General features: G+C 43.3%; 1 protein-coding gene across 20 annotated transcripts in view; it reads left to right on the top strand.

Moving 5' to 3' along the window:
* Positions 1 to 26,818, top strand: part of Eif4g3 (eukaryotic translation initiation factor 4 gamma 3) — a 230,594-nt gene extending 203,776 nt beyond the window's left edge. For all 20 annotated transcript variants that reach the window (XM_041652793.1, XM_041652792.1, XM_041652786.1 and 17 more), the window contains 8 exons: positions 4,120 to 4,292; positions 7,556 to 7,681; positions 8,664 to 8,745; positions 10,727 to 10,825; positions 16,137 to 16,283; positions 22,682 to 22,763; positions 23,890 to 24,036; positions 26,304 to 26,818. In XM_041652793.1, the coding sequence (XP_041508727.1) occupies positions 4,120 to 4,292; positions 7,556 to 7,681; positions 8,664 to 8,745; positions 10,727 to 10,825; positions 16,137 to 16,283; positions 22,682 to 22,763; positions 23,890 to 24,036; positions 26,304 to 26,485 (1,038 nt within the window). In that variant the 3' untranslated portion in view covers positions 26,486 to 26,818. The remainder of the gene's footprint in view (positions 1 to 4,119; positions 4,293 to 7,555; positions 7,682 to 8,663; positions 8,746 to 10,726; positions 10,826 to 16,136; positions 16,284 to 22,681; positions 22,764 to 23,889; positions 24,037 to 26,303) is intronic.
* The last annotated feature ends 762 nt before the right edge of the window (positions 26,819 to 27,580 follow it).

The raw sequence follows: 27,580 nt of genomic DNA, 5'->3' as shown, positions 1-27,580 counted from the left end.
GGGAAGAGAGAATGGATCCTAGTGACAGTGTAACCGAGTGGAGACTAAACTGACTGTGGCATTGGGATCAGAGGCAGCATGTTACAACTGGTTTCTCCTGGCTCCACATCCACCTGTCTGAGCCCTTGAACACATCCTCGTCATTCTCATGTTGACTTGAATTATGAGTGCCACCACTTTTCTTTATTTTGTAAGTGGGAAGCTTACACCTGTCTGAGCCCTTGAACACATCCTCGTCATTCTCATGTTGACTTGAATTATGGGTGCCACCACTTTTCTTTATTTTGTAAGTGGGAAGCACAGAAGGACATTGTGTGTTCCAAGTCAGGCAGCCTTACAACACTTCAAGACCCTTAGGTGATTTTGCCCTTCTAACTTCTCCACCTAGACTTTAAAATGATGGTCAGTAGGATAGGCCTTCTGCCTGACAGAAACCCACAGTCCAGTGACAGACAGAGCAGATAACTCCACAAATGTCCTCTGAGCTGGAGGAGCTGGCAAATGGCAAAGGTCACGTGACACAATCTAGTTCTCTGCTGAGGTCAGGAAGTATCCCTTCTGTTAAACATTTGTCAACTGTCTTAAATAACTTTGCTTTAGTATCGAAAATCTCATCATCCATTTTTCTGAATAACATAGTCCATACCTGCTTTTTGTGTGCATCTCTCTTGATTATGTGCGTCCCAGGCTTGAAGTTGTATTTGGTTTGGTTGTGTTTGTTTTGAGAAGTTGTATTTGGTTTGGTTGTGTTTGTTTTGAGAAGTTGTATTTGGTTTGGTTGTGTTTATTTTGCTTTGGCTTTGGTTGCTTTTGAAACCTAGGCTTGTGTAGCCAAGGCCAACCTCACACTCCCTCCGTGGCCAGGTCTGACCTTGAATTTTGAGTTCTCCTGCCTCTGCTTCCCAGGTGCTGGGTTTGTACCACCAACACAGCTTTATTTTATTCTGTTTTGAGACAGGGTCTTGCTCAGTAGCACATATTAACTTGGAATGCAATATATAGACTAGACTGGCATTGAACTTGTGGCAATCCTCCTGCCTCATCTTCCTCCTTACTGCAATTACAGGCATGGGTCACCAGACCTAGCTAGAAAATTGGCTTTTGATGATGATAAAGGTGTACACTACCACTGCCCAGCCAGGGGGAAGTTCTTATTAAACTCGAGGAATAGGGCTGAGCCAGGTTTCCCGGATGGGACTGTTGGAGTCAGATAGGCCTCATTTGTTCCCCACAGAAGGCAGCTGTGCATGCAGACGGGCTGTGTGGACTGGACAGTGATAGACAGTTCTGACAGTTTGCTGTGTGCTGGTTGCTCTTCTGCGAGTCGTTTATATATTGCTTTGCATAATCCATATAGTACCCTCTGAAAGTGATTTTGGCCTCTTGATTTTTGACCTCAAGCTCCCAATGTATCTAGCCAACGATGCCCTTCACCTCCTGACCCTGCTGCCTTAACTGCAGGCATCATGCCTGGTTTATGGGTTCCTTGGAATTGGACCCAGTACTTCCTGCACTTGAAGCCAGTGATAGAGCTACCTCATGAGTCCTGAAGTTTCCATTATGGTGAAAGTCACGTTTGCAGAAAGAAAAACAAGGTGTAAAGCCATTCTGAGTCGCCTGTGAAGATACAATACTGAGTTTAGCTGCAGACCACAAACAGCTTCATCTCATGTCCTGTACAGTGTTAGTGCACAAGGACCTGCAGAGCTCACTCCAGGGAAGTGCTTCCTACCTTCTTAAGTGCTCTTTTAGCTATCTGGTACCAGTGCTAGTGCAAGGTAATGTTTGTGGAACCTTTATTTTGTGACTGGTAGTTCTCAAGTGCATACTCACATGCATTCATACACCCATTCTTAGAAAATTGTGGTTTTGAGTTAGCAGGCTTGGTAGTGTGTACCTGCAATTCCAGCACTCAGGAGGTAGAAACAGTAGAAACATTTTGAGTTCAAGGCTAACTTTGGCTCCATGTGAACCCCAGCTGAGAAGTGGAGTGGTGTGTGTGTGACTAAGAAATTATTACACTGTTGCAATCACATAGTAATATAGGCAGAGCCAGAACTTAAGACTTCCTATTTGTCCTGCTCTACCATGTATGTTTTTGTTTCTTGTTTTGAGAAGGGTTCTCACCATGTAGCTTAGGCTGTCCTTTAACTCTCTTTATAAACCAGGCTATTCTCTAACATAAGTTTTTAGCCTATGCTATCTATACTTACTGAACTTTCTAAAGTGTTTCAACCCCATTTTAGGGAATGCTACCTAGATTTACTATATGGTAAATAGCATAGTGGGCTGTTGTGGGGAAATTTGACAGACAGAAGTTAGAAAAAGGAAAGTAAGGCCAACAAGATGATGTAGCAGGTAAAGATACTTGCTGCCGTGCTAGCAGGCCTGGAATTAATCCTCTGGTCCCGCATGACCAGAAGGAAGGCATGAACTGCAAGTTGTCGTCTGTCTTCCCACGCCCCATGGCTAAGCTGTCTCACCAGCCCATGTCCAGCTATGTGACATGTCATCTGAAATGTGTTGAGCCAAACTCATGGGTCTCCTGGGACACATGGCACATGCCATGTACAGCTGCCTGGAGACTGAATAGTTTGCATCCGTGCTTTCTCCTGTCAAGGATAAGGTGAGCAGAAAGGCAGCAGTCCCAAGACAGCTGGCAAGAATGTGTCTCAGATGTCAGGGATGTGGTAACTAGAGGGCTCTAAAGACACAGCATGACAAGGGGTTCCAGCTCTCTATTGAACACACCAACAAAGAGCTGCATTGTACTTAGGGAGCAGCAGCCTGTGTCCCGTGTAAACAGAGACACCTGCAGACACTTCTGCAGTCAGTGGCCACCTTCTCGCCTCCCCCAGCCCTTGTAGTAGCTGAGGGCAGAGAGCTGCTTTGGAAACTGAGCAGGCCAGGCAGATGGGATTTTGTTCTCCAGTTCAGAGAATTGCCTAGCCAGGTCGCTCCATAATCCATGTAACTTTGTGCAATGGAAGATTGTGCCAGTGCTGGCATTCCAAGGCAGGTTGATCTCATTGAGACATTAGGTCTTGTTTGTATTTGGGGGAAGAGGTCCCCTGTGAAACAGTCCTGGGACAAAAGATATGCACCACCACTTCCAACTCACATTAAGGTCTTTGAATTTTGGTATTCGGTTTTCTGTTTCACAGTATCTTGTTTTTAGATTTTTAAGATGTTTTATGACCAACCTACCATCCATATACATTATATGCATAAATGTTAATTAACATCTTTTTTCAAAGTCAGTAAACACAGTATAAAATAATACACACACACATATATGTTATGTTTTTGTTTTTTCAAACATTCTCCTACTGTAGTGGAGACTGGCCTCAAAACTTGTGACAATCCTCCTGCCTCAGCCTCTTGAGTGCTAGGAGTACAGGTATGAACTATCACACTCTGTTTAGGATATATTTTGATGCTGGTCCTTTGAATTACTTTTAATAAAACTGTTGACCTAAGGGCTACAGACATGGATCAGCAGTTTAGGTCCCTTACTGCTCTTGCAGAGGATTCAGGTTCAGTTCCCTGCACCCACAAGTCTCATAACCAACTTTAGACGCCTGTGGTATACATACATACATTCAGGTGCGTGCACACATGTAAATTACAAAGATAAATTTAAAATGCACCCAGAGTATCAGCCATGTAAGGCCGTCCTCTGAGAGGGGAGGAGGCTCAAGTCTCACTGAATTACCACTTTCAAGCCAGATTAAAGTGATCATCCTGCCTCAACCTTCCAACCAGCTGATCACAACTAAGACTACAGATGTGTATCGCCGTGTTCAGATTTATATTTAGATACATTTTTTTTTTTTACTTATTTACTGATATGGGCCCTAGTAGTGTCACCCTGGCAGGTCTTGTACTCAGTGTATAGCCCAGGCATTCTTCTGCCTTGGCCTTCTTTATACATGTCTCCATACCTGACTGAACATTTTTATTTCTTTCCTCCTTTCTTTTAGGAATTTGCTATAAAAGCTTTTTTTAACGTTAAATAAGATAAAAGCTTAGATTTGAAAACTGTCTTGTTTATAAAGCTTTGTACTGCTTTTAATGTAAGTATGTTTTGAAGCAAGCCTTTATTTGTTGTTTGAACAGGAGGCCACGCAGTGCATTGAGGAGCTGGGTGCCCAGGGCCCACTGCATGTTTTTGTGAAGGTGGGTGTCGAATTCACCCTGGAACGGAGCCAGATCACCAGGGATCACATGGGCCAGTTACTGTATCAGCTGGTGCAGTCAGAAAAACTCAGCAAGCAGGACTTTTTCAAAGGGTTGGTATCCTCACATCTAAGCTGATGGGTAATATTTTCCATCAATGACCTTTATGTCTACTGTAGTATTTTAACATCATGTGCAATGCTGATTGATATAATGGCAATCTCTATACTAGGCTAGGCTATGCATCCATCTTCTGGCTTTCTCTGAGACGTCCATCTTATGTCTGTAATGTAAAAGACCTGACCAAAATAACCACAGCTCATTATCACAAGGCTCATGAAAGAAATTTACTGATGTGTGTGTTTCTCCTCCAGAAACGTCTAAATTTATGGAGTTCTCAGAGATTGCCTGAGACTGTTCCTTGCTGTGTAGCTCAGTTGGACTTTTAGCTGCTAATCCCACCGCCTCTTCCTCCCAGAAGCTGAAATGACACAGTGTGCCCCGGTTGTTTTCCTGGTGGGAGGCAGTTAAGCGTTCTTGCCTAGCTCCAGTGCTGCCTGCTGTCTGTGTCTGTCTATATTTTGTGCTTCCCTGTGCTCCACAGCTTCAGGGTTCGCTCCCATCCTGTTTGTCTTAGTGCTGCTTAGGTTGCTGCAACCTTGAGTCTCCTGGGTTAGCACTGTGGAGCTTTTAGTAGTTTCAGGTCTAATGTCACATCTTTAGTCCACTTTGGAGTTTTTCATGGGCCAGAGGATCAGCCTACTGTTCTGCTTGTGGAGACCTGGCTTTCTCACTGCCCTTTTCAGACTGTCCTGTCCCCACTACGTGTTCTTCTTTGTGGACTGTGAACTGGCTGTGCGCAGGGCTTATTTTGTGTTTTCTCTCCTATTTCATTGGCCAGTGGGTCTGTTTTTATCCAGTGTCATTCTGTTTTGCTTACAACTGCTTTATACTTTTTTGAAATAATTTCTTGAATTCAGAGATAATTTCTTTAGAGGCATGCGTTCAACTTTGTTTTGTTTAATTTTGTTTTGTTGTTTGGAGCTTTTTTCCTCCAACATTTTGGCTGCTTGAGGTCTTTTGTAATTCTAAGATATTTTAAGTTCTGGGCTTTTCAAAATCCTAAATTGAGCTATATATGAAATTTTGATACAAGTTGCTCTATATCTGTGGATCATTTTGAATGATAGTGAATGTTTTATCATTTTAAATATTCTAATCCATTGTCTTAAGATGACTTTTCTTTCCCTCACTTTTTGTTAATGTCCTCAGAGTTCCCACTAAGGAGAGTGGAGGTCTTTTACTTTCCTGGTTAGACTTAGACCTAGGGATTTCCTTGGTCAGTGGTTTTTCCTTGGTCAGTGGTTTGCTGTTTGTTGTACAGAGCACAGTTTACTACAGCCTGTGCAGCCCCATGGACATTGTGGTCACTGCATACATGGACACGGGCATGATCCTGCTCTCTCATTCCCTCAACACACAGAAGATGGTTAAGTAATGCAAATAGAAGTAATTTGCATACCCCAAAATTTTTTCTTCTAAAAGTTCTTAACTATATAAACTTAAAAAGGGAATACTGCTGAGCTCTCACCTTTAATCCTAGCACTTGGGAGGCAGAGGCAGGCGGATCTCTGTGAGTTTGAGGTCGGCTCAGTTTACAGATCGAGTTCCAGGACAGCCAGGACTATATAAAGAAACCCTGTCCTTCCCTCCCCCTCCCAAGAAGAAAAAGAAAGAAAAAATACCTGAAAACTTGTACTATGGAAACCCTATGTTGAGAAGGGGGAAAGGTGGTGGTTTTATCAGCAGTATGGACTTGATTCCCAGCTGTGTCTTGTCAGCTGCTCTAAGGTTGGCTGACTGCAAAGTGGAAACACAAATATCAAGAATATGAGTGGCTTTTAGTTGTACTACGAGATGAAAATGATGTATTATTATTGAATAACAAGGATGGTTTCGGTTGTCTGTTGGGCACATTATATGCTGAGAGCACACAGAACATGAGTGGACAAGATCAAGTCATTAACCCAGAAATCCTGGAGTTTCCCATTGTGTCCCCCAGAGACACATGAACCTCAGAGTGTGCGTACATAATGAGAGCATGGGCTAATCTCTTCTGCGTAGCATTGACAGTAGCATATCTGAAAAGCATAGTTAGATGATGTGTACAAATGTTTTGAAATGGTAGCTCCTATAGAGCAAGCTCCTTTTACATGGAAATGAAGTAGTGTGGAGCCCCTCCCCCCCTCCCAGCTGGGTGACTCCTGACTGGAATATGGTGTTGCCTTGGAAAAAAGCACATGTGGTATTTAAGGACACAGCAGTCACTGCTCCTGGCTTTCCCTTCATTCCTCCCTTCTTTTGACTTAGCTGGCAGATTTGTGCATGTTTTTTGCCTCTGGTTTTAAAATCTTTTAAAATCTGTTGTATATGAAAACCATTGCCAGGCCGTAGTAACAAATACTTTTAATCCCAGCACTTGGGAGGCAAAAGGCAGGCGGATCTCTGTGAATTTTAAGGCCAGCCTGGTCTATAGAGTGAGTTTCAGGACATCCAGAGTTTGGCGGGGGGGGGGGGGGGGGGGGGTGTAGGAAGACAGAAAAACCATTAACAGACCTGAATAGTTTGCATTGTCCATAGCTGCAGCCTTCAGCACACACGACTCTACTGACTCCCAGAAGCCTTCTCTCTCTCTCTCTCTCTCTCTCTTTCTTTCTTTCTTTCTGTGTTTTTGAGACACGGTCAGGCTCTGTTACAGTTCATCTTAAACTTGAACTTAGCCTTCTTACCTTAGCCTCTCAAACAGCTGGGGATGCAGGAATGTGACCCTGCGTCCAGCTCTCTTCTAAGTTTTATATTTAATTCCTCTTTATTTTACTTCACATAAAGAAATACCTACATTCCATAGCACAAAAGCCAGAACTCTTCTACCATCATAACTTGCAACTTAGAATAGTGTTTGTAGCAGTCCGGCCTCATCTTCCAGCTTTCCTGTCCTGTGTCTCCCTAAGATATGGAAGTCTGTCTTTCCTCCCGTGTCTCTGGCTATATGGTAGCATGTGCTTAGTCCCACACTTTAAATGGCTAAGTACTTGAGAAGTCACATCCGTACAGAGGTTCTCTGCCCCCCACTGGCGCTGCCCATCATGCCCGTTTTGCCTCTTCACTCTGTCTTCAGTTGGCCTCTCCCGCCCCACACTAACGTGAGCTCCAGAGCATTGCACCCATCTTCGTGTCCCTCTGCAGCTGACCAGTGCCTGCACAGAGGATGGGCTTAGCGTCCACAAACTCGTACCTTACTGGTTTGGGTCCCCGTGTAATTTTAACTTTTAAATTACATTTTCAGTGATTTTTTTTTCTCTTGTTCTTTTTTCAGTTTTTCTGAAACCTTGGAATTGGCAGATGACATGGCCATTGATATTCCGCATATTTGGTTGTACCTGGCTGAACTAGTCACCCCCTTGTTAAAAGAAGGGGGAATTTCCATGAGAGAACTTATTGTGTAAGTTGTATTTGTTCTTTTTAACATCTACTAAGGTAAATGGTCTCAAAACTTCCCTGCTCTGGCATAGTGCTGTCCATTGGTGCCTCTGGACACTCATGAAACACAGCCTCTGACTCTCAGCCTTCAATTTCAAGGAGAAATTGTTACATTGTGTACACTGGAGATATGTTTGGGACACAAGAGCCCTGTGGTCCTTGGAGGGTGGCAGTCATTGCAGACACAGCTCAGAGTCCAGGAAGTGATTGTTTCTGGAAGTTTCCCATTAGTCTCTGTTTGTGCCTGCCTTTGCTGAGCTGCTCTGCTACATCCCAGGCTCACAGTTAAAATGACAGCATCCTGAACTGGGTGTGAATTGGGATCAGTGCTGCTTGTGTTACTGATACGTCTCTCTTTCAGAACACTGCTGTCCCTAAAGCAGTTTATACTGTCACACTCTGCAAACCACATGACCCTTAAAGATTGACTACGTGTATCACATGACCCTCCTCTTAAAGATTTCCAAAGTGCACATTGGGTATTTTGAGACTCTCACGAGAAAACAAGCAAGAAAAATGATTTAACTGGGCATAGTCTCATTTATTTGGCAGAAGAACCTTTTCTTGGGGAGCTTACAATGTTGGCCCTAGAGAACTTAGTTTAGGAAAGACTGGGTTAGACTATGGCACAGTGGTTTCTTTTCACCTCACTCAGAAAATACCATAAAGAAAAGAAATTTTTCTCTTAACTGTACTTGTGACTGAGCCTTAAATGAACATCACTCTTTCATTTGATGTCGCAGGTAAGTAGAGTCACCTAAGTCCTAACAATAAAGACAAATCCCGGGCTCCCACAGTCCCACTCCTGTTCATCCACCAAGCCTAAGGTGGCCAGGGAGTCTGAGTAGCTGGCCCACACAGTCTCCGTTGGCACGCCTCCAATGTGGACTGCTACGGAACAGAAGCTATGTCAGTTCTCACTCAACTGCTCCTGTCTTTTACAGAGAATTTAGCAAGCCTTTGCTTCCCGTGGGAAGAGCTGGGATCCTGCTTTCTGAAATACTGCGCCTTCTATGCAAACAAATGGTGAGCGTTAGCTGAACGTCAGGCCTGTTGGTGTGGTCAGAGGGCAGTGATGTGAACAGTGAGTCTGTTCCTTTTCTGATCTCGGGAAGAAGAGTGTGCCACTGCTTGGCTTGTTTCTGTCAGAGTTGCCTTCACTCTTTTATCAGGATCTCTGGGAAGAATTGTTCAGTCTCAACTAGAATGGTTTGCTATAATAGTTCGAAAGAATCTGAAGAGACTTAGTATTTGTGACTGTGAGTTTGTCTTTTCTTGAAACAAAATGACTGTGTTAATACTTGGAATTGAGATGGCTCAGTGATTAAGAGAACTTTCTGCTCTTGCAGAGTATGCTGGTTCGGATCCCAGCACCCACATGGTGACTCAGGACTCTAACTCTGCTCCAGGGCTTCTGGAGTCACAAACAGTTGATTTTAGTACCTTGACTGCCAAGGTCTAGTCTCATGTGGCTGCAGAGAAGTGCTAAAGTGATTTACGGGATGATGAATTTTTCTCAGGGAAATGTCTGTTACTCAAAGATAACTAAGCCTTCAAAGTCTGTGTAGGCTGGAGAGGGAGATAGGCAGGGGTGAGCCATTCACGCAGAAGGGGTAAGAATGCTCCATCCTGGCAATGTTGCCTGGAAGAGGATGTCAGAGCACAGCAGGACTCTGGGAAGATGCTGGGGGCTCCTGCTGTGATTCTGTCTGAGCTGGAGGTACTGGGGTGATAGATTACAGTTTAGTAAGTTTTCATTCTTTTTTGTTTTGGTTTTTGAGACAGGGTTTTTCTATAGCTTTGGAGCCTGTCCTGGAACTCTGTAGACTAGGCTGGCCTTGAACTCACAGAGATATGTCTGCCTCTGTCTCCCAAGTGCTAGTATTAAAGGTGTGTGCCACCACTGCCTAGCTTTATTTTTATTTTTTTTTTAAACCACAGCTTTCTGTCTCACTCTGACATGCAAAAGCCCTTCAGGACCCCATTTGTGGAACCCGTATTACATAGCTAGACACTTTCAACAGCCCACTTCTGGGGACTTCCTGTCTTGTGATAGCTCTCTCTGCCTTGCAACACTAAAGTGTTTACTGAACTCCTATAGTTCAGCTTTCCCTCTTCTACCTTCTTCAGTTCTCACTTCAAATTTGTTATCTACTTTAATTTTCAGTAACAGAAACCAAATAACAAAACCCAGGATTTTGATGTGTGTTTTTGTCTCTTTTTCATGGGTTTTTTTTTACTTGTATATTTTTATGATTTTGAGACAGAGTTCCAGTTCACAGCCTAGGCTAGCCTCAGATTTATAACTGTCTTCCTGCTACCTTCCCAAGTATTGGTATTGCAGGCATGTGCCACACTGCAACTGAAACCAACTCTTTTCTTGCTCTACTATATGATGATGTCATTAGCCTCTAGTGTTTTCTGTTACATCATCTTTGTGAAGCAGCAAGGATACCTGCTCATATTTGTCCAGCTGAGTGTGGTTCTGCTTGAGTCAAAAGGTGATCCCTGATCGGGGTGCCAGAGAGGCCTGTGTCTGCTTCATGAAGTGTATAAGCAGAGCTGTCTGGGAGGGGGAAGCAGTATAAACATGTAAAATTAGTTGGTTAGGATGTTTAGTAATTGCTGGCAGTGTCCTAAATTAAGCATCTAGCAAATGAATAGTTGACTCATAAGCAGTTATGCTAAGTCATTCACCGTTTTATTTATTTATGTATATATTTATTTTTAGGTTTGGGAGACTCTGTAGCCCAGACTATCCTGTAACTCATTATGTAGTGCAGGCTGGCTTCGAACTCAAGATGAGTTCAGCCTCCTAAGTATGGGCGTTCTTGGTTTGGCCAGAATCACCATTACAGTTACATGTATTCAAACATTTCCACTTGGAAGAGAATAGTCCCGCTAGTAAGGATCAGTACTGAATTTTATTTTATTTTTAGTCTCTAGAGGTATATCACGCAAAATTTTGTTCCTTCTTGCAAGCAAAACTGGTTTATCTCTGTTTTAGAGCCATAAGAAAGTAGGCGCCTTATGGAGGGAGGCTGACCTCAGCTGGAAGGACTTTCTACCAGAAGGGGAAGATGTACATAATTTTCTCTTGGAGCAGGTGAGTAACAGTTCCTTTTGACGATGGTTGGTTTGAGGTTGTTAGAGCCCTTAAAGCATTCATGAGACCCTGGGTTCTAGGCACATCATTGCAGATGAAGACAATGATAATAATAAAAGTAGTACTGTTAAGGGACTAGGATACTGGCTCAGTAGAGCCTTGGGTTTGACCCCAACATTTCAGCAACTTAGATGAGAACCATAGTAAAGGCAGGTGTCAGGTACCACATCCAGCACATCTCAGGACCCTCTGCTGATAGTAGGTGCATGGGCAGGAAAGTTTTATTTGGGTGAACTGGCCTCTCTGGGAAGCTCAGCGTGTTTATTATAGAGCGTTGAACAGAGAGGTGGGATTTCTGCATACAGATAAACAAAGAGACAATTTTAATGAATCTCAGAAGCCGCAGTCTCTGCAGGGGACAGTATTCAGGCCGTAATGTCTAGTGGGAAAGGCTGTAGTGGACATTTCTGCGCACACTATCATCATTTTTGCATGGACCAGTAAAGAAGGCTTTGCCATTTCCCCCTGGATCTGAGGCTAATGGGTCCTTGACGCGGAGCTCATTCACCAAGGATAACCGCACACTCGGGACTTCCTCTGTTCTCAACACCAGGAAGCTGTGCAAGCATTGAAGACCTGAATTTAATCCTCTGTAAAAAAATGGTGTGGACTTGTATCCCAGTACTGAGTAGTCAGAGACTGGAAGATTGGTAAAGCTTGCTGGCCAGACAGTCTAGCCTGGTAAGTGAATTCCAGGCCAGTGAGAGACCCTGTTTCAAAGCAAGGTAGATGGATGTGCATATACACCTATATATGCACATGTACACACATGACTATAGCCCCGTATACACACACATAGTTTAAAAAAGAATACTTAACTGACTTGGTGATCTAGAAGTGGACTTGATAAGTAGTGACATCACAAAAGCTGCCAGTGTTCTGAGCTCCAATTTGAAGCCACGAGGTGCTCTCGAGTGTGGGGGGCGGGAGGTGGGACTAGAATGCCGCTTATAAGAGAGAGAATTGTAGACAGACTGTTTAAAACCCCACTGATACTAGTTGGAGGGATCTTAAAACCAGAACCTTCTTTAGCTTCCTCCTATTTGATAGCCAAATGCAGAAATTTCCAAGCCAGAGTACATTCTGGTACTAAACAAGCCACTGTAAGACACCAAGTCAAGGCACACAGGACCCCTGCAAATCCAAATCCTGAATCCCTTGAGTTTGGGCATTGTGTGCCAGTCCCTGGAATCCCACCTCATGGGGGCTGAAGGTAGGATCTACAGGTGATCAGTCTGGGCTAAATGGTGAGATACTGTCTCAGACCAACAAAGTTAAACTAAGGCCAGTCATAACATAATCAGTAATGACCATAACTACTGGTGCACATAATCCTAGCACTCAGGGGTCAGCAGGGCATCTCTGTGCATTTGAAGCCATCCTGGTCTACATAGAGAAAGCTATCCAGGGCTACCCTATCTCCAAGGGGGTAAAAAATTGAAGAAAACAACAACAACAACAACAAAACCCCACAGTAGTAAAAATAATGTCAGTAAAAATAAATAAATTAATTAATTACTTGCAGTGTATTGAGATGTGCGCTATGGGGTGGATGTTCTTGAATTCACGGTTGTTCAGAAGCCTGATGCAGGAGGATCACTTGTTTACCAGAAATTTGAGGCCAGCTTGAGCAGTATAACAGAACCAAAGCAAGGAAGTGTCATCTTGGGCACAGAGACAGTGACTGGGTGGCTGTGCATTTGCTGCAGTTGCGGCTGTAGTCTAGGTATACTAGGGACATGCTCATAGAAGGAAGAACCACAGGGCTGGAGAGATGGCTGAGCAGTTAGTCTTAAACTCACACTGTAGCTAACACTGAGGCAAGTGGATCTCTGTAAGTTCAAAACCAGCCTGGTCTACATAAGTGAGTTCCAGGACAGCCAGGGCCACACAGAGAAACCCTGTATCCAAAAATAAAACAGAACAAAACTAAGTCATGTGGGCTGGAGAGATGGCTCAGAGGTTAAGAGCAATGACTGCTCTTCCAGAGGTCCTGAGTTCAATTCCCAGCAACCACATGGTGGCTTACAGCCATCTATAATGAGACCTGGCGCCCCCTTCTGGCTTGCAGGCACACGTGGAAGGAATGCTATACACATAATATAATAAATAAATAAATATTTAAAAAAAAAAACTAAGTCATGTGCCACCACCACCACAGAGCTAGAAGAAAAGTTTAAAGGAAAAGGCAAGAGTGCTCACCACTGCAACAGAAAGTAGTGGCATTATTATGAATTCTATTCCAAAATGTGAGTCAGATGTCTGAGTCAGTTCTATGCTACTGTATTCATTAGCCTCATTGAAGGGAACCAGTATCCAGAACAAGAATTTAGGTTGTAGTTCAAAATGTTCCTGCAAAGACAAATCGAGAATCCATGGTCTTTCTGTAATACTAAATAATACTGAACTCCACAAAGCAATCTTTCAGTTGTAGGAAACCAAGAAAGTGTGTCTACTTTCCTGGTCCTCGCCGAGCAGAAACAGGCTGATCTCTTGGCTCAAGGCCAAGCCAGGGCCACATAGTGAGACCCTGCTGAAAATTCTTTCTTGAACACAGGGAAATGAAGTTGCTGATATGGGAAGCAATGCAGAAGTCATACTTGAAAGGAGACCCTCTGGTAGTCCTGGCAGTGTAAAAGTGGGCTTCGGATTCGGGCTATGTTCCCTTTGTTGCCTGTGATTTCAAAGACATGAGGTCAAGCATCATAATCCACCCCTTGGGAGGTGCGGAGTAGGTTCGGGAGTTAAAGGTTCTCCTTGGTTACATAATGAATTGGAAACCAACCTAGCCTGTGAGACTGTCTTAGTTAGGGTTTCTATTGCTTTGAAGAAACACTATGACCATGGCAAATCTTATAAGGAAAACATTTAATTGAGATGGCTCACTTACATTTTCAAAAGTTCAATCCATTTATCATTGTGGTTGGAGCATGGTGGCATGTAGGCCGATATGGTGCTGGAGGAGTAGCTTAGAGTCCTACATCTTCAGGCAACAGGAAGTCAGCTGAGAAACTAGACGGTATCCTAAGCCTAGGAAACCTCAAAGTCTGCTCCCAGAATGACTTGCTTCCTTCAACAAGGAAGTACCACTTGGGGACAAGTACATTCAAACTCCCACAGAGACCCTGTGTCAAAACCCCACAACAATAAAAGCTGCTTTGGTGAACTTGGGTATAAGTGAAAGTCAGCCCAGTGCTCAAGGTTCTAGAAAGAGAGGTAACTTTTACAAATACTATACAGGGACTGTACGTGTGTTTCCCTGAGCATTGCCTTCATCAGTGGTGAAGCTTTGTTTTCAAAATTTTTTACTTTTATTGATATGTTAATACTGTTAATTGCTTCATAGCTCAAAGTAAGTTCTGTAAATTCTGGTGAAATGTTAGGTTTTCCTTGTAGATACTTTAATCCCTCAGAGCATTGGGTCATGTCATGGAAAGTTTGTAGTTGTACACACTGATGGCTTTTATTTACGTGGGTTGGTGTTTTGTTTGTATGTATGTATGGACTCCAGGTGGATGCCTGGTGCCCAAGGAGGCCAGAAGAAGGAGTGAAATCTCCTGGAACTGGAATTACAGATGGTTGTGAGCCACCATGTGGGTGGAGTTGAGCCTGAGTTTTCTAGAAGAGTGTCCAGTGCAATGCTCTTAATCACTGAGCCAGCTCTCCAGCTCTTGATCGTTCTTAATAAAACTTATGTCTGTCCTCTTAGGCTTCTTTATGTGTGTTGAAGTGTGAGGAGCATACTGTTTACCAACACTGAAACAGAAAAATACTTTATAACAATGTTGGGCCAGGCTGGTGTGGCTTAGTGCCAGAATGCTTATATGACACGTTCTTAGTCTCGGATTCCACTAAAAACTGCAAAAACGGGGAGAAGGAGAGATAGGAGAGGCAGTGTGTGGAAGAAATAAAACATTGGAATCAAAAACAGAATCCAAATGAGTTGGAAGAGGACACCAGATCTCATTATAGATGGTTGTGAGCCACCATGTGGTTGCTGGGAATTGAACTCGGGACCTTTGGAAGAGCAGCCAGTGCTCTTAACCTCTGAGCCATCTCTCCAGCCCAGGTTTTAGTTTTTAATCAGTACCAAGTTTTAAAAAGCACTGGAGAAAACTTGGTTTGAATTATCTTTAGTACTCCTATGTAAATATGGTTTAAAGCCAGGCACAGCCATGTATCTTACTTACTGCCTGACGGAACAGTGTGGGTTTTGGTTACTGTTTCCATGACAGTTGATACCATCATTTTTCGCCCTTGTGGTTAGCATGGTCAGGATCCTTAGGGCGTATTGCTGCTGCTGTCTCTGTAGGGTTATGGAGAAGCTGCAGTCTTAACCCTCAGGGCCCCCTGCATCCTAACTCCCTGCAAGACTGCATGCAGTTCACAGTGATCTGGAGGTAGCAAGGCAGAGAGAACCATGGGGAGTTAGTTTGCCTTTTTATGGAGCATAGAAATGCACAATATAAAAGTTTGAAGATTGGGCTGACATGATGGCTGCAGATAAGGCACTTGTTACACAAGCCTTGGGGACCTGTGTTTATTCCTTGGGACCCAAAGTGTGGGTGGAGCGATGACTCAGCAGATAAGAGTGTGTGTACAGTTGCTGTGGAGGTCAGTTCCGTGGCAGACTGCGGATGTCTTGCCACCTGTAACTCACAGCTCCAAGAGGTCAGACACCCTCTTCTGGATGCTGAGAGCACCTGCGCTTGCATGTACACATGCCCATAAGGACACGTAATTAAAACTAAAATAACTTTTTAAAAAGTTATTATCTGGCCTCCATATCATGTACATACATACAAATATTAAATAGTTTTTTTTTCAATTTAAAAATTAGATCTAATTAAGTGTATGTGTCTCTTAGTGCAGATGCCCTTGGGCCAGAGGCAATGGATCTCTCTGGAGCTAGAAGTAACTGACAGTTGTGATACCCTAGTGGGTGCTGGGAATCAAGCCCAGAGCCTATGTAAGAGCAGTGTGCATTCCTAACCACTGAGCATCTCTCTGTCCCCTACATACAATTTGTTTGAAAGGCTGGAGACTGATGGACATGCTGCTGAAGTAGCAGACGTTCACAGCTTCGTGTGGAGTGTGTCTGCTGCTCATGGCCAACCTTCCCTGTCCATGGAACTGAACGTGGTAGTGACAGTGAACACTACCTGTGTCTCATATAATTGTCACATTGAACAGTACCAGTATCATGGAATCGGCACACCGAATGATATCAGTGTTACCTATTTGGTTCCAGAAATTGGACTTCATAGAGTCAGAAAGTTCCTGTTCCTCTGAAGCACTTTCGAAGAAAGAACTCTCTGCTGAGGAGCTGTCTCAGCGGCTGGAGAAACTCATCATGGAGGACAGGGCAGACGACGAGCGGATCTTTGACTGGATAGAGGTACGGACACCAGCCACGCTCTGCTGTCTGTCTCTCTGGAGTTCCCACGGCAGTCCTTTTCCTCAGACCTTTCCCCCGTGCCCTGTTTCTTTTGTGCCTATATGTGTGTAGCGTATTTGAAATTCAAAGACCAGAGGGTTTTTACAAGTACTCAGTCTTCTTTACCACTTTTATTTATTTATTGGTTTGTTTGGGGGATTGTTTGTTTGGTTATTTTTTGTTTTGTTTTAAATCAAGATCACATATGTAGCCTTGGCTAGTCTGAAACCTGCTAAGTAAACAAGACTGGCTTTGAACTCATAGAGATCTCCTTGCCTCTGCTTGTATACACCACCATGCCCAGTCAATTTTAGTCTTTAACAAGTCAAGTAAAAACCTATTCAGAGCACAGACCCATTTCTCTGGACTTCATTTCATTAGAATGCATTCCATATTCTATCACTTGTGTACTAGCTTAGATGAAATTGATGAGCAGCATGCAGTTGCTGTGACGTACACTGACTTTTCTTCAGTGTTCGAGCATGTTGTGTGTTTTAACCTGTTGCTATATTTCTTTGAGTGGTAATGCTTATCTGTGAAGGTGCTTACAGGCTTTTTATGAGGTCACAGAAGCAGAATTCCCCTTACCCCACTGTGTCCGCTGATGTGGGATTCCCCTCTGAGTGCTGTGATTACCATTAATGAATAAAGAAAGCTGGCTTGAGCCTATAGCAAGGCAGAATTTAGCTAAGCAGGAAAAACTAAACTACATGCTGGGAGAATGGAGGTGGAGTCAGGGAGAAGCCATGGATCCTCCACCAGAGACAGACATGCTGAAACCTTGCCGGTAAGCCACAAGCCTCATGGTAAAATATAAAATACTGTAAATGGGTTAATACTAGATGTAAGAGCTAGCTAGCAGTACACTTAAGTGATTGGCTAAGCAGTGATTTAATTAATATAGTTTCTGTGTGATTATTTCGGGGCTGAGCAGCCAGGAACCAACAAGCGGCCTCTCTTACAACAACCCGCTGTGGTCTTTAACCACTCCAGGCATTGAGAAATAACGCAACCGACCCTAATAACTTGATTGCTTTTTCTCTTTTGTCAGTACCTGGTAATCTTTTCTTGAAATCTTGCTTTCTCTCTTTTTTTTTATCACTGCTTATATATATATTTTTTTTAATATTTTATTTTATGATGTGGGTATTTTGCCTTCATATATGTCTGCACTGTGTGCATGACTGGTGCGCAAGAAGGCCAGAAGAGTGTGTCATATGGTCATGGTTGTAAACCACCATGTGGGTTCTGGGAATCAAGCCAAGGTTCTCTCGAAGAGCAGCAAGTTTCCTTAAGTACAGAGCCATCTCTCCAAGCTCTTAATCACTGCTCTATTTATTTATTATTTGTAGGTTGTTGTTAGCTGCACAGCAAGGGTACTCTTTGTTTGTTTGTTTGTTTGTTTTCTAGACAGGTTTTCTCTATGTGTTCTGTGTATCACCCTGGCTATCCTGGAACTCACTTTGTAGACCAGCTGGCCTTGTACTCACAGAGATCCACCTGGCTCTGCTTCTTGAGAACTGGGTTTAAACACATGCTCCACCACCACCCATGCAAACTCTGTTCTTGACATGAGCAGTAAGCACTGGACCTGTGAACCATCTTTACGATGACAGGCAGGCTCTGGCATTCCCTTGAAAGCTGTCTGTGCTGTCTGTGCTGTCTGAGCTTGGCCGCACGTGCAGACCAGCAGTTTAGGGCGTGAGATGCATTGAATAGATACTTGTTTTTGTTGTTTTGAGACAGAGTCACGTGTTACCCCCATGTCTCTAAAGACTACCTCCAATTCCTGGTCCTCCTGCTCCGCCTCTCAGGTGCTATGTAACGTGTGCACAACCACACCAGCCTTATCTTCCACTTTGATTTGGGGCTATTCCCTGGGAACTCCCACACTGGACTCAAATTAGTTCTCAGTCAGATAGCTTTCTGGTCTGAGAATACTTACGATTTGGGTTGAATCGTGACATCTGCTGTCTTCACTTTTCATCATCCTCAGGCTTCATTCATGTGCCCGCCTTGTCACTTAGGTCTGAGGGGAACTGAGGGGTGGATGAGTGCAGTGCTCTGAGGGCAAAACTGCGAACTGTCCAGCTCCCCCACCTGGGGACATTGCTGTCCTCCACTTGGCTTTGTAGTTACCATTTATACCTCACCCACAAGGGAAGATCCATCATTAGATAGCTTCAGATGCCTTGCTGGACTCAGGAATTGTGTCTCATTCTAAGAAGAGTAATTAAGATTAAAGGTTGCTTTAACATGGCTACATTTTTCTGAATATTACTTCGATTGTAGCTGCAGGGGTCTCTGTGACTATCATGGTCAGCAGAGTAACAATTTGAGGGAGGCACGAAGGTGGTTTGGTTCAACATGACTAAGTAGCCATGTTCATCCAAACTTTGGAATCTAATCCCAAGTAGTTTATTTTAGACAACTTAGCACATTTTGGTAAAAAAAAAAATCCTAGTGTACAATAAAGCTTAAGATATGACTACTTTGAAACTCTTTGTAAAATACATGTGACATCTTTCATAAAGATGGGTTCTGTAGATTGACTACATGTGACATCTTCCATAAAGATGGATTCTGTAGATTGAGAAGCTCATAATAAAGGTTTGGGGGAGGATCAGTATAGTCTGTTCACAAAGCCCAAAAGGTCTCCCAGCCTTCTGGATGGGTCGCAGCTTCTGATACCTTCCTTTTCAGGAACCCTGTGTGTTGACCATTCCTGGTTCCCGCAGTGCTTATCTCTGGGACTCCCACCCATAGATGGGTAGCCATCTCTTTCCTAATCTTAACCCATTCTGCTATAATGAGTCTTAGACGGCAGCTGTGCTGACCACTGTGCCAGCAGCACAGTTTTTATTCTTGAACTCAGGTAGCCTGAGCCGTGGGTCTCCTGCTTTCTGTTCTGAAAGTCAGGTCTCCACTCATGTGCTTAGTGCCGTCCCCTCATGACTTTGTAGATGGACAATGTGTCGGTGGTCGAACTTTCATTTCAGAATTCACTACATACTTGTGATTTTACTTTTTGTTCTTTAAACTGTCCAACTTCGTTATAAATTAACATTGCTTTACCAAAAAAATGCATATATTTGTCCACTCTTATGTTCTATTGCACTAACATTTGCAGTAGTTTCTTTAGAATTCAGTTCAACAGTCTTAGCAGGGATAATTGAGAATTCCATACATTTTAATATTCTTTCCCCTCCCTAGGTCTCCCAAATCCTTCCCCAGTTCACACTCAGCTTTATAGGATTTTCTTTTCTTTTCCATAGGAATTTTTTCTTCCTTTTTTTTTTTTTTCTTTTTTCTTTTTGGTTTTTCGAGACAGGGTTTCTCTGTGGCTTTGGAGCCTGTCCTGGAACTAGCTCTTGTAGTCCAGGCTGGTCTCAAACTCACAGAGATCCGCCTGCCTCTGCCTCCCAAGTGCTGGGATTAAAGGCGTGCGCCACCACCGCCCGGCTTGTTTGTTTTGATCTTATTTGAAAGAAATTCTCTTATTATTGTAGCCCAGGCTGTCCTTGAACTCATTCTGTAAATCAGGCTAGCCTCAAACTCACTGAGACTGTCTGTCTCTGCTGGGATTAAAGGGAGGCCACCAGGCCCAGCCAGCTTGATGTTTTTGCTGATGTCTCTTCTGGTAAGAGGGCAGCAGGTAAAGACTGTTGCAGCCTAATAGCCTGAGTTCAGTCGCCAGAACTCACATGATGGAGGAATGACAGCGCCTGCAAGCTGTCCTTTGACCTTACTCACAGCCACACACACACACACACGTGCCTTATTCTAACCAAATAAATAAAGATAAGTTTCAACAAATGTAGATTTTACCTAATAAAAGAAACTTTTTAAAAACCAAGAAGAGAGAGCAGGAAAGCCATAGTAGTGGCTGATCTCTCAGTGCCTGTGAGTCTGGCTGTCAACAGCCTTCAGCAGGCCTAGCATCCTCCTTCCTTCACTTTGTTGCTTAACCTGGAGGCTTCTTTGCCGTTTTCTCCAAGTCTTTTCTACTGTGAGATGCTAGGATTCGAATACTTGTCCTTATTTGTGCAAGGAAGGAGCAGTTCATTCCCTTGTAGCTGTTGAGGAGAAACACTCAAATGGTCTACAAGTGTTGTCTAATTACATTTAGTTAATTGGTTTATTTGCTTCCTTGCTTGGAATCTCATCCTTTGTGGATTTCAAGTATTGTCCAGTACTTAGAATTGCTCTGCTAACCTTTTTTTAAAAAATACTGTTGAATGGCCAGGCAGTGGTGGTGTACAACTTCAATTCCAGCAGCCTAACTGAAAGCTAAATAAAAAAAAATTGTTTTGAGGTTTTTAAAAAAAATAACTTACTTATTTTTACTTTATATGCATTGGTGTTTTGCCTACATGTATGTCTGTGTGAGGCTGTTGGATCTCCTGGAGCCAGAGTTATAGAAAGTTGTGAGCTGCCATATGGGTGCTGGGTATTGAACCTGGGTCCTCTGGAAGAACAACTGGTACACTTAATCTCTAAGCCATCTCTCCAGCCCCCTATTTGGAGTTTTTAAGAATGTCAGTTTAGCCTGGCAGTGCTAGCACGCACCTTTAATCCTAGCATCTAGGAGGCAGAGGCAGATGAATCTCTGAGTTTGAGGCCAGCCTGGTCTACTGAGTGAGATCCAGGACAGCCAGGGCTACAAAAGAAGCCCTGCCTATACATTCATACATACTTACGTAAATAAAAATATTGTTGAGTGAAAATGTAAAAGCCCATTATCTTAAAATAACACACTATTCTTTTCTATTATTTATTCTTCAAAAATAGTTGTTCCCATGTTTGAAAAAGTAACTCTTTGAGGCTTGGCTTCAATCCAAATATAGTTATATGGGTGGTTTTGTGTGTGGGTGTTTTTGGTTTTTGTTTTGTTTTTGTCCTTTGTTGTTGTTGTTGGTTATCTTGAGTTTTTTGTTTTGTTTTGTTGGGGTTTTTTTTGTTTGTTTGTTTTTTTGTTTTTTTTTTTGTTTTTTTTTTTTTTTTGTTTTTTCAAGACAGGGTTTCTCTGTGGCTTTGGAGCCTGTCCTGGAACTAGCTCTTGTAGTCCAGGCTGGTCTCAAACTCACAGAGATCCGCCTGCCTCTGCCTCCCAAGTGCTGGGATTAAAGGCGTGCGCCACCACCGCCCGGCTTGAGTTTGTTTTTTGAGAGAAGGTCTCTCTATAGAGATCAGGCAGTCCTGGAGCGTGCACTGCTCACCAGACAGTGCTTCACCGTGTCCAGCTGAGTACTTTTAAAGTAGTGTAAAGCAGGTGCATTTTGTCAGCATGTCTCTTGGCACCCACTGCTTTCCATAGTCCGTCCCCAGATGTGGCACTGGCCCCACATGCCTCTGTTTCTGCGATTGTCCTGGTCATGAAACTCTAATGGAATAAAGTCCTTCCTAGCTACAGTGGTGGTCCCAAAGATCTGACCATCTGACTGCCTGCCCTCACTGATCCCGCAAGTTCCTGCTGAGTGGGATTGAGGGCAGGTGTCAGGAAGAGGTTTCCTTGATCTGCCTCAGTTGTAAAGTCCTACACTGGCCTGTCTCTAAACGACCTTACATGGCTAAACTTTCAAACCCAGAAGCAAACAATGACATGTTCAGTGTTTCTTGCCAGGCACTGTGTTCAGGCTGCCTCTCTGATGGAAAAGTCCCTGGGATACTATGGAAATATTTGAAACCCTTTCTTAGGGATTGTCTCCCGGTGCATTTGCCTTTTTCTGTTGCTTCCCATCATCTTAGTGTAAGGCTAAGCAGCATCCATGCAGTGGAGTGGAATCTAGGGTCCTTTTGACTTCATTAGACATCAGTGGAATGAATTTCTCAACACCTGAAAGGTTCCAGACTGTTCTGGAAATCAACCCTGTTTGCTGTAGATGAAAATGAACAGCAGTGTTGGTCCAAGGATGCAGTCGCATGGTGAGAATATGATCCAGGCTACAATGCATTCATGCTTCATGGTGCAGCTGCATCTTCCTATGTAGCTCTAGCTGGCTTCAAGCTCACTTTGTAAACCAAGCTTCCTAGAACTCACAGAATGTCCTCCTCTGTCCTCTCTCTCTTCCCCTTCCCCAAACCCTCAGTGCTAAAATTAAAATTTAGACATGGGCAGCAGCCCCTCGCCTGTAGTGCGGTCACTTTTGCATACGTAGACAGGTTGGGTCTCCTTGTGGGTTGTGACGGCGGAATGTTGTTCAGTGGTTGCAGCTCTAAATGACCATAATCCATGGTGCTGCGTGATTGACTGAGGTCAGAGAACGAAGTCCTCAAACCTGCCTGACTGCCTGGAGCGTTTGCACAGACAAGTGCAAGCGCCTTACACTGACAGACATCCTTTCTGTTTTCACTTCCAGGCTAATCTAGATGAAAACCAGATGAGTTCGCCTACATTCCTTAGAGCTTTAATGACGGCCGTTTGCAAAGCAGCTATCATAGGTGAGTGGTGTCTGCCGGTTGTGGTTCCGAGCATCTAAAGTACACATTGTCTCCTCTGCGTTTCATGATCTCATTTTATATTTCTTGGCACTTGCAGTTTCTGCATAAATGGTGGCATCATATCGTGCTACCTGCTGTCTCAGCCAAGGGTTAATAGTTGATCTCTCAGTAAGAACAGGTCTGAGCCTCCCTCGCCTGCCTACCTCATGTTCTGCAGTTGAGTGGAATTGTGCACTGCTCCTTGGGTGCACGTAGACTTTTCCTTCCACTTTTTCTTTCCATCATCAAGGCCATGTCCTCCATTCAAGAGCGGGTTGAATATTTTTTATGGGTTTTTTTGAGGTGAGGTTTCATGTAGCCCAGGCTAACCTCAAGCTCTCCTGCTTATGCCTCCCTTGTGTTAAAAGTATAGTTACCTGTGACCAAGTTTGGCTTATTGTTTAAATATCTATGCCATGTAAACTTGACCTATAACTCCAGCTCCCAATTTTGCTTTATTTTTGCATTTTTAAAGTATTCATTTGAATTCCCACATTATTAATTAGTAATATTTTTAATTGGCATGGCAAATTATAATTGTACACATTCGTAGGCTAAAAGTGATGTTTTGATAATGTCTACAATGTGGAATGTTTAAATCAAGCTAATCAACATATCTGTCAGCTCTCCAATTTTATGATGAGATATCTGATTAATATGGCTCTCCTAAGTTGCCATAAAACCTTGGTATTGTTTCATTATAATCTACATAGGTAAAAAGTTGGGAAATCTGCCTTCCACATGCGTTTCCCTTTCAGGGTTTATATCATTTTCTATAGAATATACCATTAAAAGTGTACTAGTGTCAGAGGCCTATAAGTGGAGGCAGCAGGATCAAAAGCGCAAGGCCCGCCTGGGCTACAGAGAATATTTAAGGCTTATGAGACAGCTTAGTGAGACCCTGTCTCAAAATGAAAAGTTCAGGGATAGCTTGCCAAGTGTGTGAGGCACTTGGTTCAGTGCAACAGAAGAGTGTACAGAGTTCAGTCTTTGCTTTAGAGCCCCTTACTTCTCCTTCCATAGATGTGCATGTCTGTTCTCAGCAGTAGAGAGGGTTCTGTGTTAACTCTGGTTCTTGTCACTGCAGCTGACTGTTCTACCTTCAGAGTGGACACTGCTGTCATCAAGCAGAGAGTGCCGATCTTACTCAAGTACCTAGACTCAGACACGGAGAAGGAACTGCAAGCACTTTATGCACTACAAGCATCAATAGTAAAACTTGACCAACCTGCCAGTAAGTTTCCATCTTGGTACAGTGAGTCCAGCCAATCAAGTATTATTTGTAAGCCTTGAAAGTTGGGGTTTGGACATGGGCAGTGGGATGACTTGCAACAGCTTACAGAATCAGCAGTGTGAAAATCTATTGAGAAGATGCTATTAAGTCTAGCTAAGTAGGGTGTGGTGTCGCGCGCCTTTAATCACAGCACTCGGGGCAGAGGCAGGTGGATCTCTATGAGTTTGAAACCAGCCTGGGCTACAGAACAAGTTCTGGGACCACCAAGGCTATTACACAGAGAAACCCTGTCTCAAACTCTGGGAGGGAAAAAAGTCTAGCTTAGAACCTAGAGAGAGAGAGAGAGTTCAAGTGTAAAGAGCATTGGCTGTTCTTCCAGTGGACCTAGGTTCGGTTCCCGGTACCCACATGGCCACCCACAGCCGGTCTTAACTCCAGTTCCAGGAGATACAACTCCCTCTCCTGTCTACACACCCACCAGGCGTGCACATGGTGCACAGATATACACACATACATAGTTGAATTGGATAGGTAACGTTCTCCCATCATCCCTGGGTGTGGCTAGGGCAAGAGAAGCCAGCTTGGGCTGCAGTGTAAGAATATATCTCAAAGGCAACTGGTGTAGAGTTGATCTTTCCATAGGACCAGGTCTAATGGCTCTGCTGTCACAATGGATGTATACCTTGCTCCGTATGGCAACCTAGTCACCTTGAGATGCTTGTGGCTGTGGTACATGTAAATGTAGCTGTTGTGACTGAGAACTGAATTTCCCATTTTATTTAATTTGCATTTAGGTAGCCCCATGTGGGTATCTTAGATGCAGATTAATGGCCTTGAGAGGAGAGCCAGTGATCTCAGCATCCTGAGCACTGGCATTTACCAAGGCTTCCATTACCCATGTACCCCAGTGTCAGGTGCTGGCCAGTGAATCTTGGACACCCTCAAGAATTACTGCAGTTTGTACATGTGGATGGAGCAGGCTTATTTCAGGGATGGCCTTGAGTGGTTCCCAGATACTTTGTCTTCTGACGTTCTCAGAGTTATCCTCTGAAGGTGGAAGTGCTCCTGAAAGACTCCTGAGAGAGGAGAGGAAGGACTAAAGCATCTAATCATCAGAGTTAGTCAGAGAGGCCCTGAAGTCTGAATCCAAAACTGTAGTTGTTTTTCCTTCTCTCAAAGTCATGTGAGGTCATGTGACAGGATAGCGTCCTTCTGAGGTGTTGCAGAAGAGGACAGTAGCTTTTCAGATGAGATGCTGTCTGATGAAGTAAGTGGCTGCCAAGTTAACATTAGGTATATCGACCGCAGACATCCTGGGAACTGTTGGTTTGGGAACCTGCCACCATCAGACTTGTGGTCTTGTTCCATTTCCCTGTAGATGAACTGGAGTTGTTCTGATTTTATTTTTGTTGGGTTTTGGCATGATTTATTTCAGTGTTAAACTATTATAATTACAAAGATTAATCAAGAAATGTGGCTATGAATCTGTCTGGTTCTCATACTAGTTGACATTTACCATTCATTCACTGCCTCCTCTGCTAGTGTGATGGTCAGGAAGCCAGCTGCAGTGAGTCCTAAGAGTCAGGGGTGATGGTGTTCACATTTAATCCAGCACTCAGTGAGCAGAGGCAGTTGGATCTCTGTGAGTTCAAGGCTCTGTGAGTTTGTGGCCAGCCTACATAGTAAATAGTAAAACCCCATTATGATAGAATTATCTACATACTACATAGTAAAACCCCATCATGATAGAATTATCTTTTTCTCTCTTGCTGTGCTGTGGGTTGAACTGTTTTAAAGGAAGAATAAATACATTTAAAGGAGCATAATGTCTCTACCAGTGTTCTCCCTTTTCCACTGTAAGAGAAAAATAATTCCAATTATTCAAACAGTTGAGATATTTAATACCCCAAAGTGCAGAGATCACCGTGGCCCATGTTTTCTGTACAAAGTCACTCTTTGTTTTTCATACAGCCTTAGAATTTGTGAAGTGTTTAATTTGATAACTATATAATAAGAAATAGCTTCCCCAGTATCTGAATATGTTAGATTTGAATAAAATAAAAGGTATAAAATAATATAGACTGTTTAGGGTTTTCCTCTGCAAATGGCTGTTAATGATTGCAGCATCAAAAGTGTGTAGAGCCTGGTACTAGGAAGTGAGTATTTGTTCACTGCCTTGGTCCATTCACTCACTCTCTGGTCCACACATCACTGCTTCCCTTGCTGCTGTGATGCCCCAACCAATGGCTGTTTCCACCCACTTGCAGATTTGCTCCGGATGTTTTTTGATTGCCTGTATGACGAGGAGGTGATCTCAGAGGATGCCTTCTATAAATGGGAGAGCAGCAAGGACCCTGCAGAGCAGAATGGGAAGGGCGTGGCCCTCAAATCTGTCACAGCATTTTTCACGTGGCTGCGGGAAGCAGAAGAGGAGTCCGAGGATAACTAATACTTCAAATACACAAAAGAAACAAAAGAAACAATTTAAGTATTTTTTTAAAAAGTTTCACTTCTTCGCCAATCACAGTGCAGCAAGGCCAACTCTCGCAGAAACCCCACGTGTGCACGAGTGGGAGAGGGAAAAGGAAACAGGTGATCATGGAGGATAAAGGTGCTGGAACAAGGAGACAGCAAACCTGAGGGCGGGAGCTCGAAAACCAAAATACATGTACTATTTATAGAAAATATTTTCTGTTTTAATCTTTTCTTTTTAAACGAGGACTCATACTTAAAAAAAAAAACACATTTAGCAAAAAAAAAAGAAAAAAGAAAAAAAAAGAAAGGAAAAAAAACAGTTGAGAACTTTTAATTTATTTTAAGGACTGCAAATGCCAGTGTGTAATTTTTAATTTGCAGTTTCTGTAAACAACTTGTATAATAGAAAAGCAGAGAAATCAATTTCCCTCCCCTTCAGTTACACCCACATCTGTGTTCAGACACAGCTGTTAGTCCAGACTTGAAGGTTTGGGGTGAACAAGGTAAGAAAGATCCTTTTTTCCCCCTCCTTTTCTCTCTTTCTCTCTCTCTTTCTCGTTCCACTCCCACCCCTGATCAGATCTTTCTGCCTGCCTCTCAGCTTGCTTCCAAAAGTTAAAAATCACACTAGTAATCAAAACATACATAACTTCGGAACAGAAGGAAGTACTGTGGACCAGAAAAATTCAAGAATTGTTTAAAAAAAAAAAAAGTGCTACCCTGGAAATACCCTGAATACCATTGAAATCGTTAGAGCAATCTTAAGGCTTGTAAATACATAGAACAGATATTTAAAAACATAAAAAGGAACTGACTCAATACTATTTCTTTTCACTTTCAAGATATAAGGAACAAAATAAAGACAAACATTGCAAGTTTAAAATAAAGCGACGTCTCCTTTTGACAGCTTGGGAGGTGCTGGCTGGCTGCTAACTACCTATTCCCAGTTGCTTCTGACGGTGTGGCTGATGATGTGTGTACAGCCATGTGTGTCTGTCCAGTGTGGATACAGGGGTGCTTGTGGGTAGATGGGAGTGCAGCTGTGTGTATGAGGACTCTAGGCAGCAGA

Source organism: Microtus oregoni, unplaced genomic scaffold, assembly GCF_018167655.1.
Source record: "Microtus oregoni isolate MIOR12 unplaced genomic scaffold, Mior012 000005F_ref0000423, whole genome shotgun sequence".
Taxonomy (NCBI): Eukaryota; Metazoa; Chordata; class Mammalia; order Rodentia; family Cricetidae; genus Microtus; species Microtus oregoni.
The sequence above is the reverse complement of the archived record's forward strand: the minus strand, read 5'-3'. Positions and strand labels throughout refer to the sequence as shown.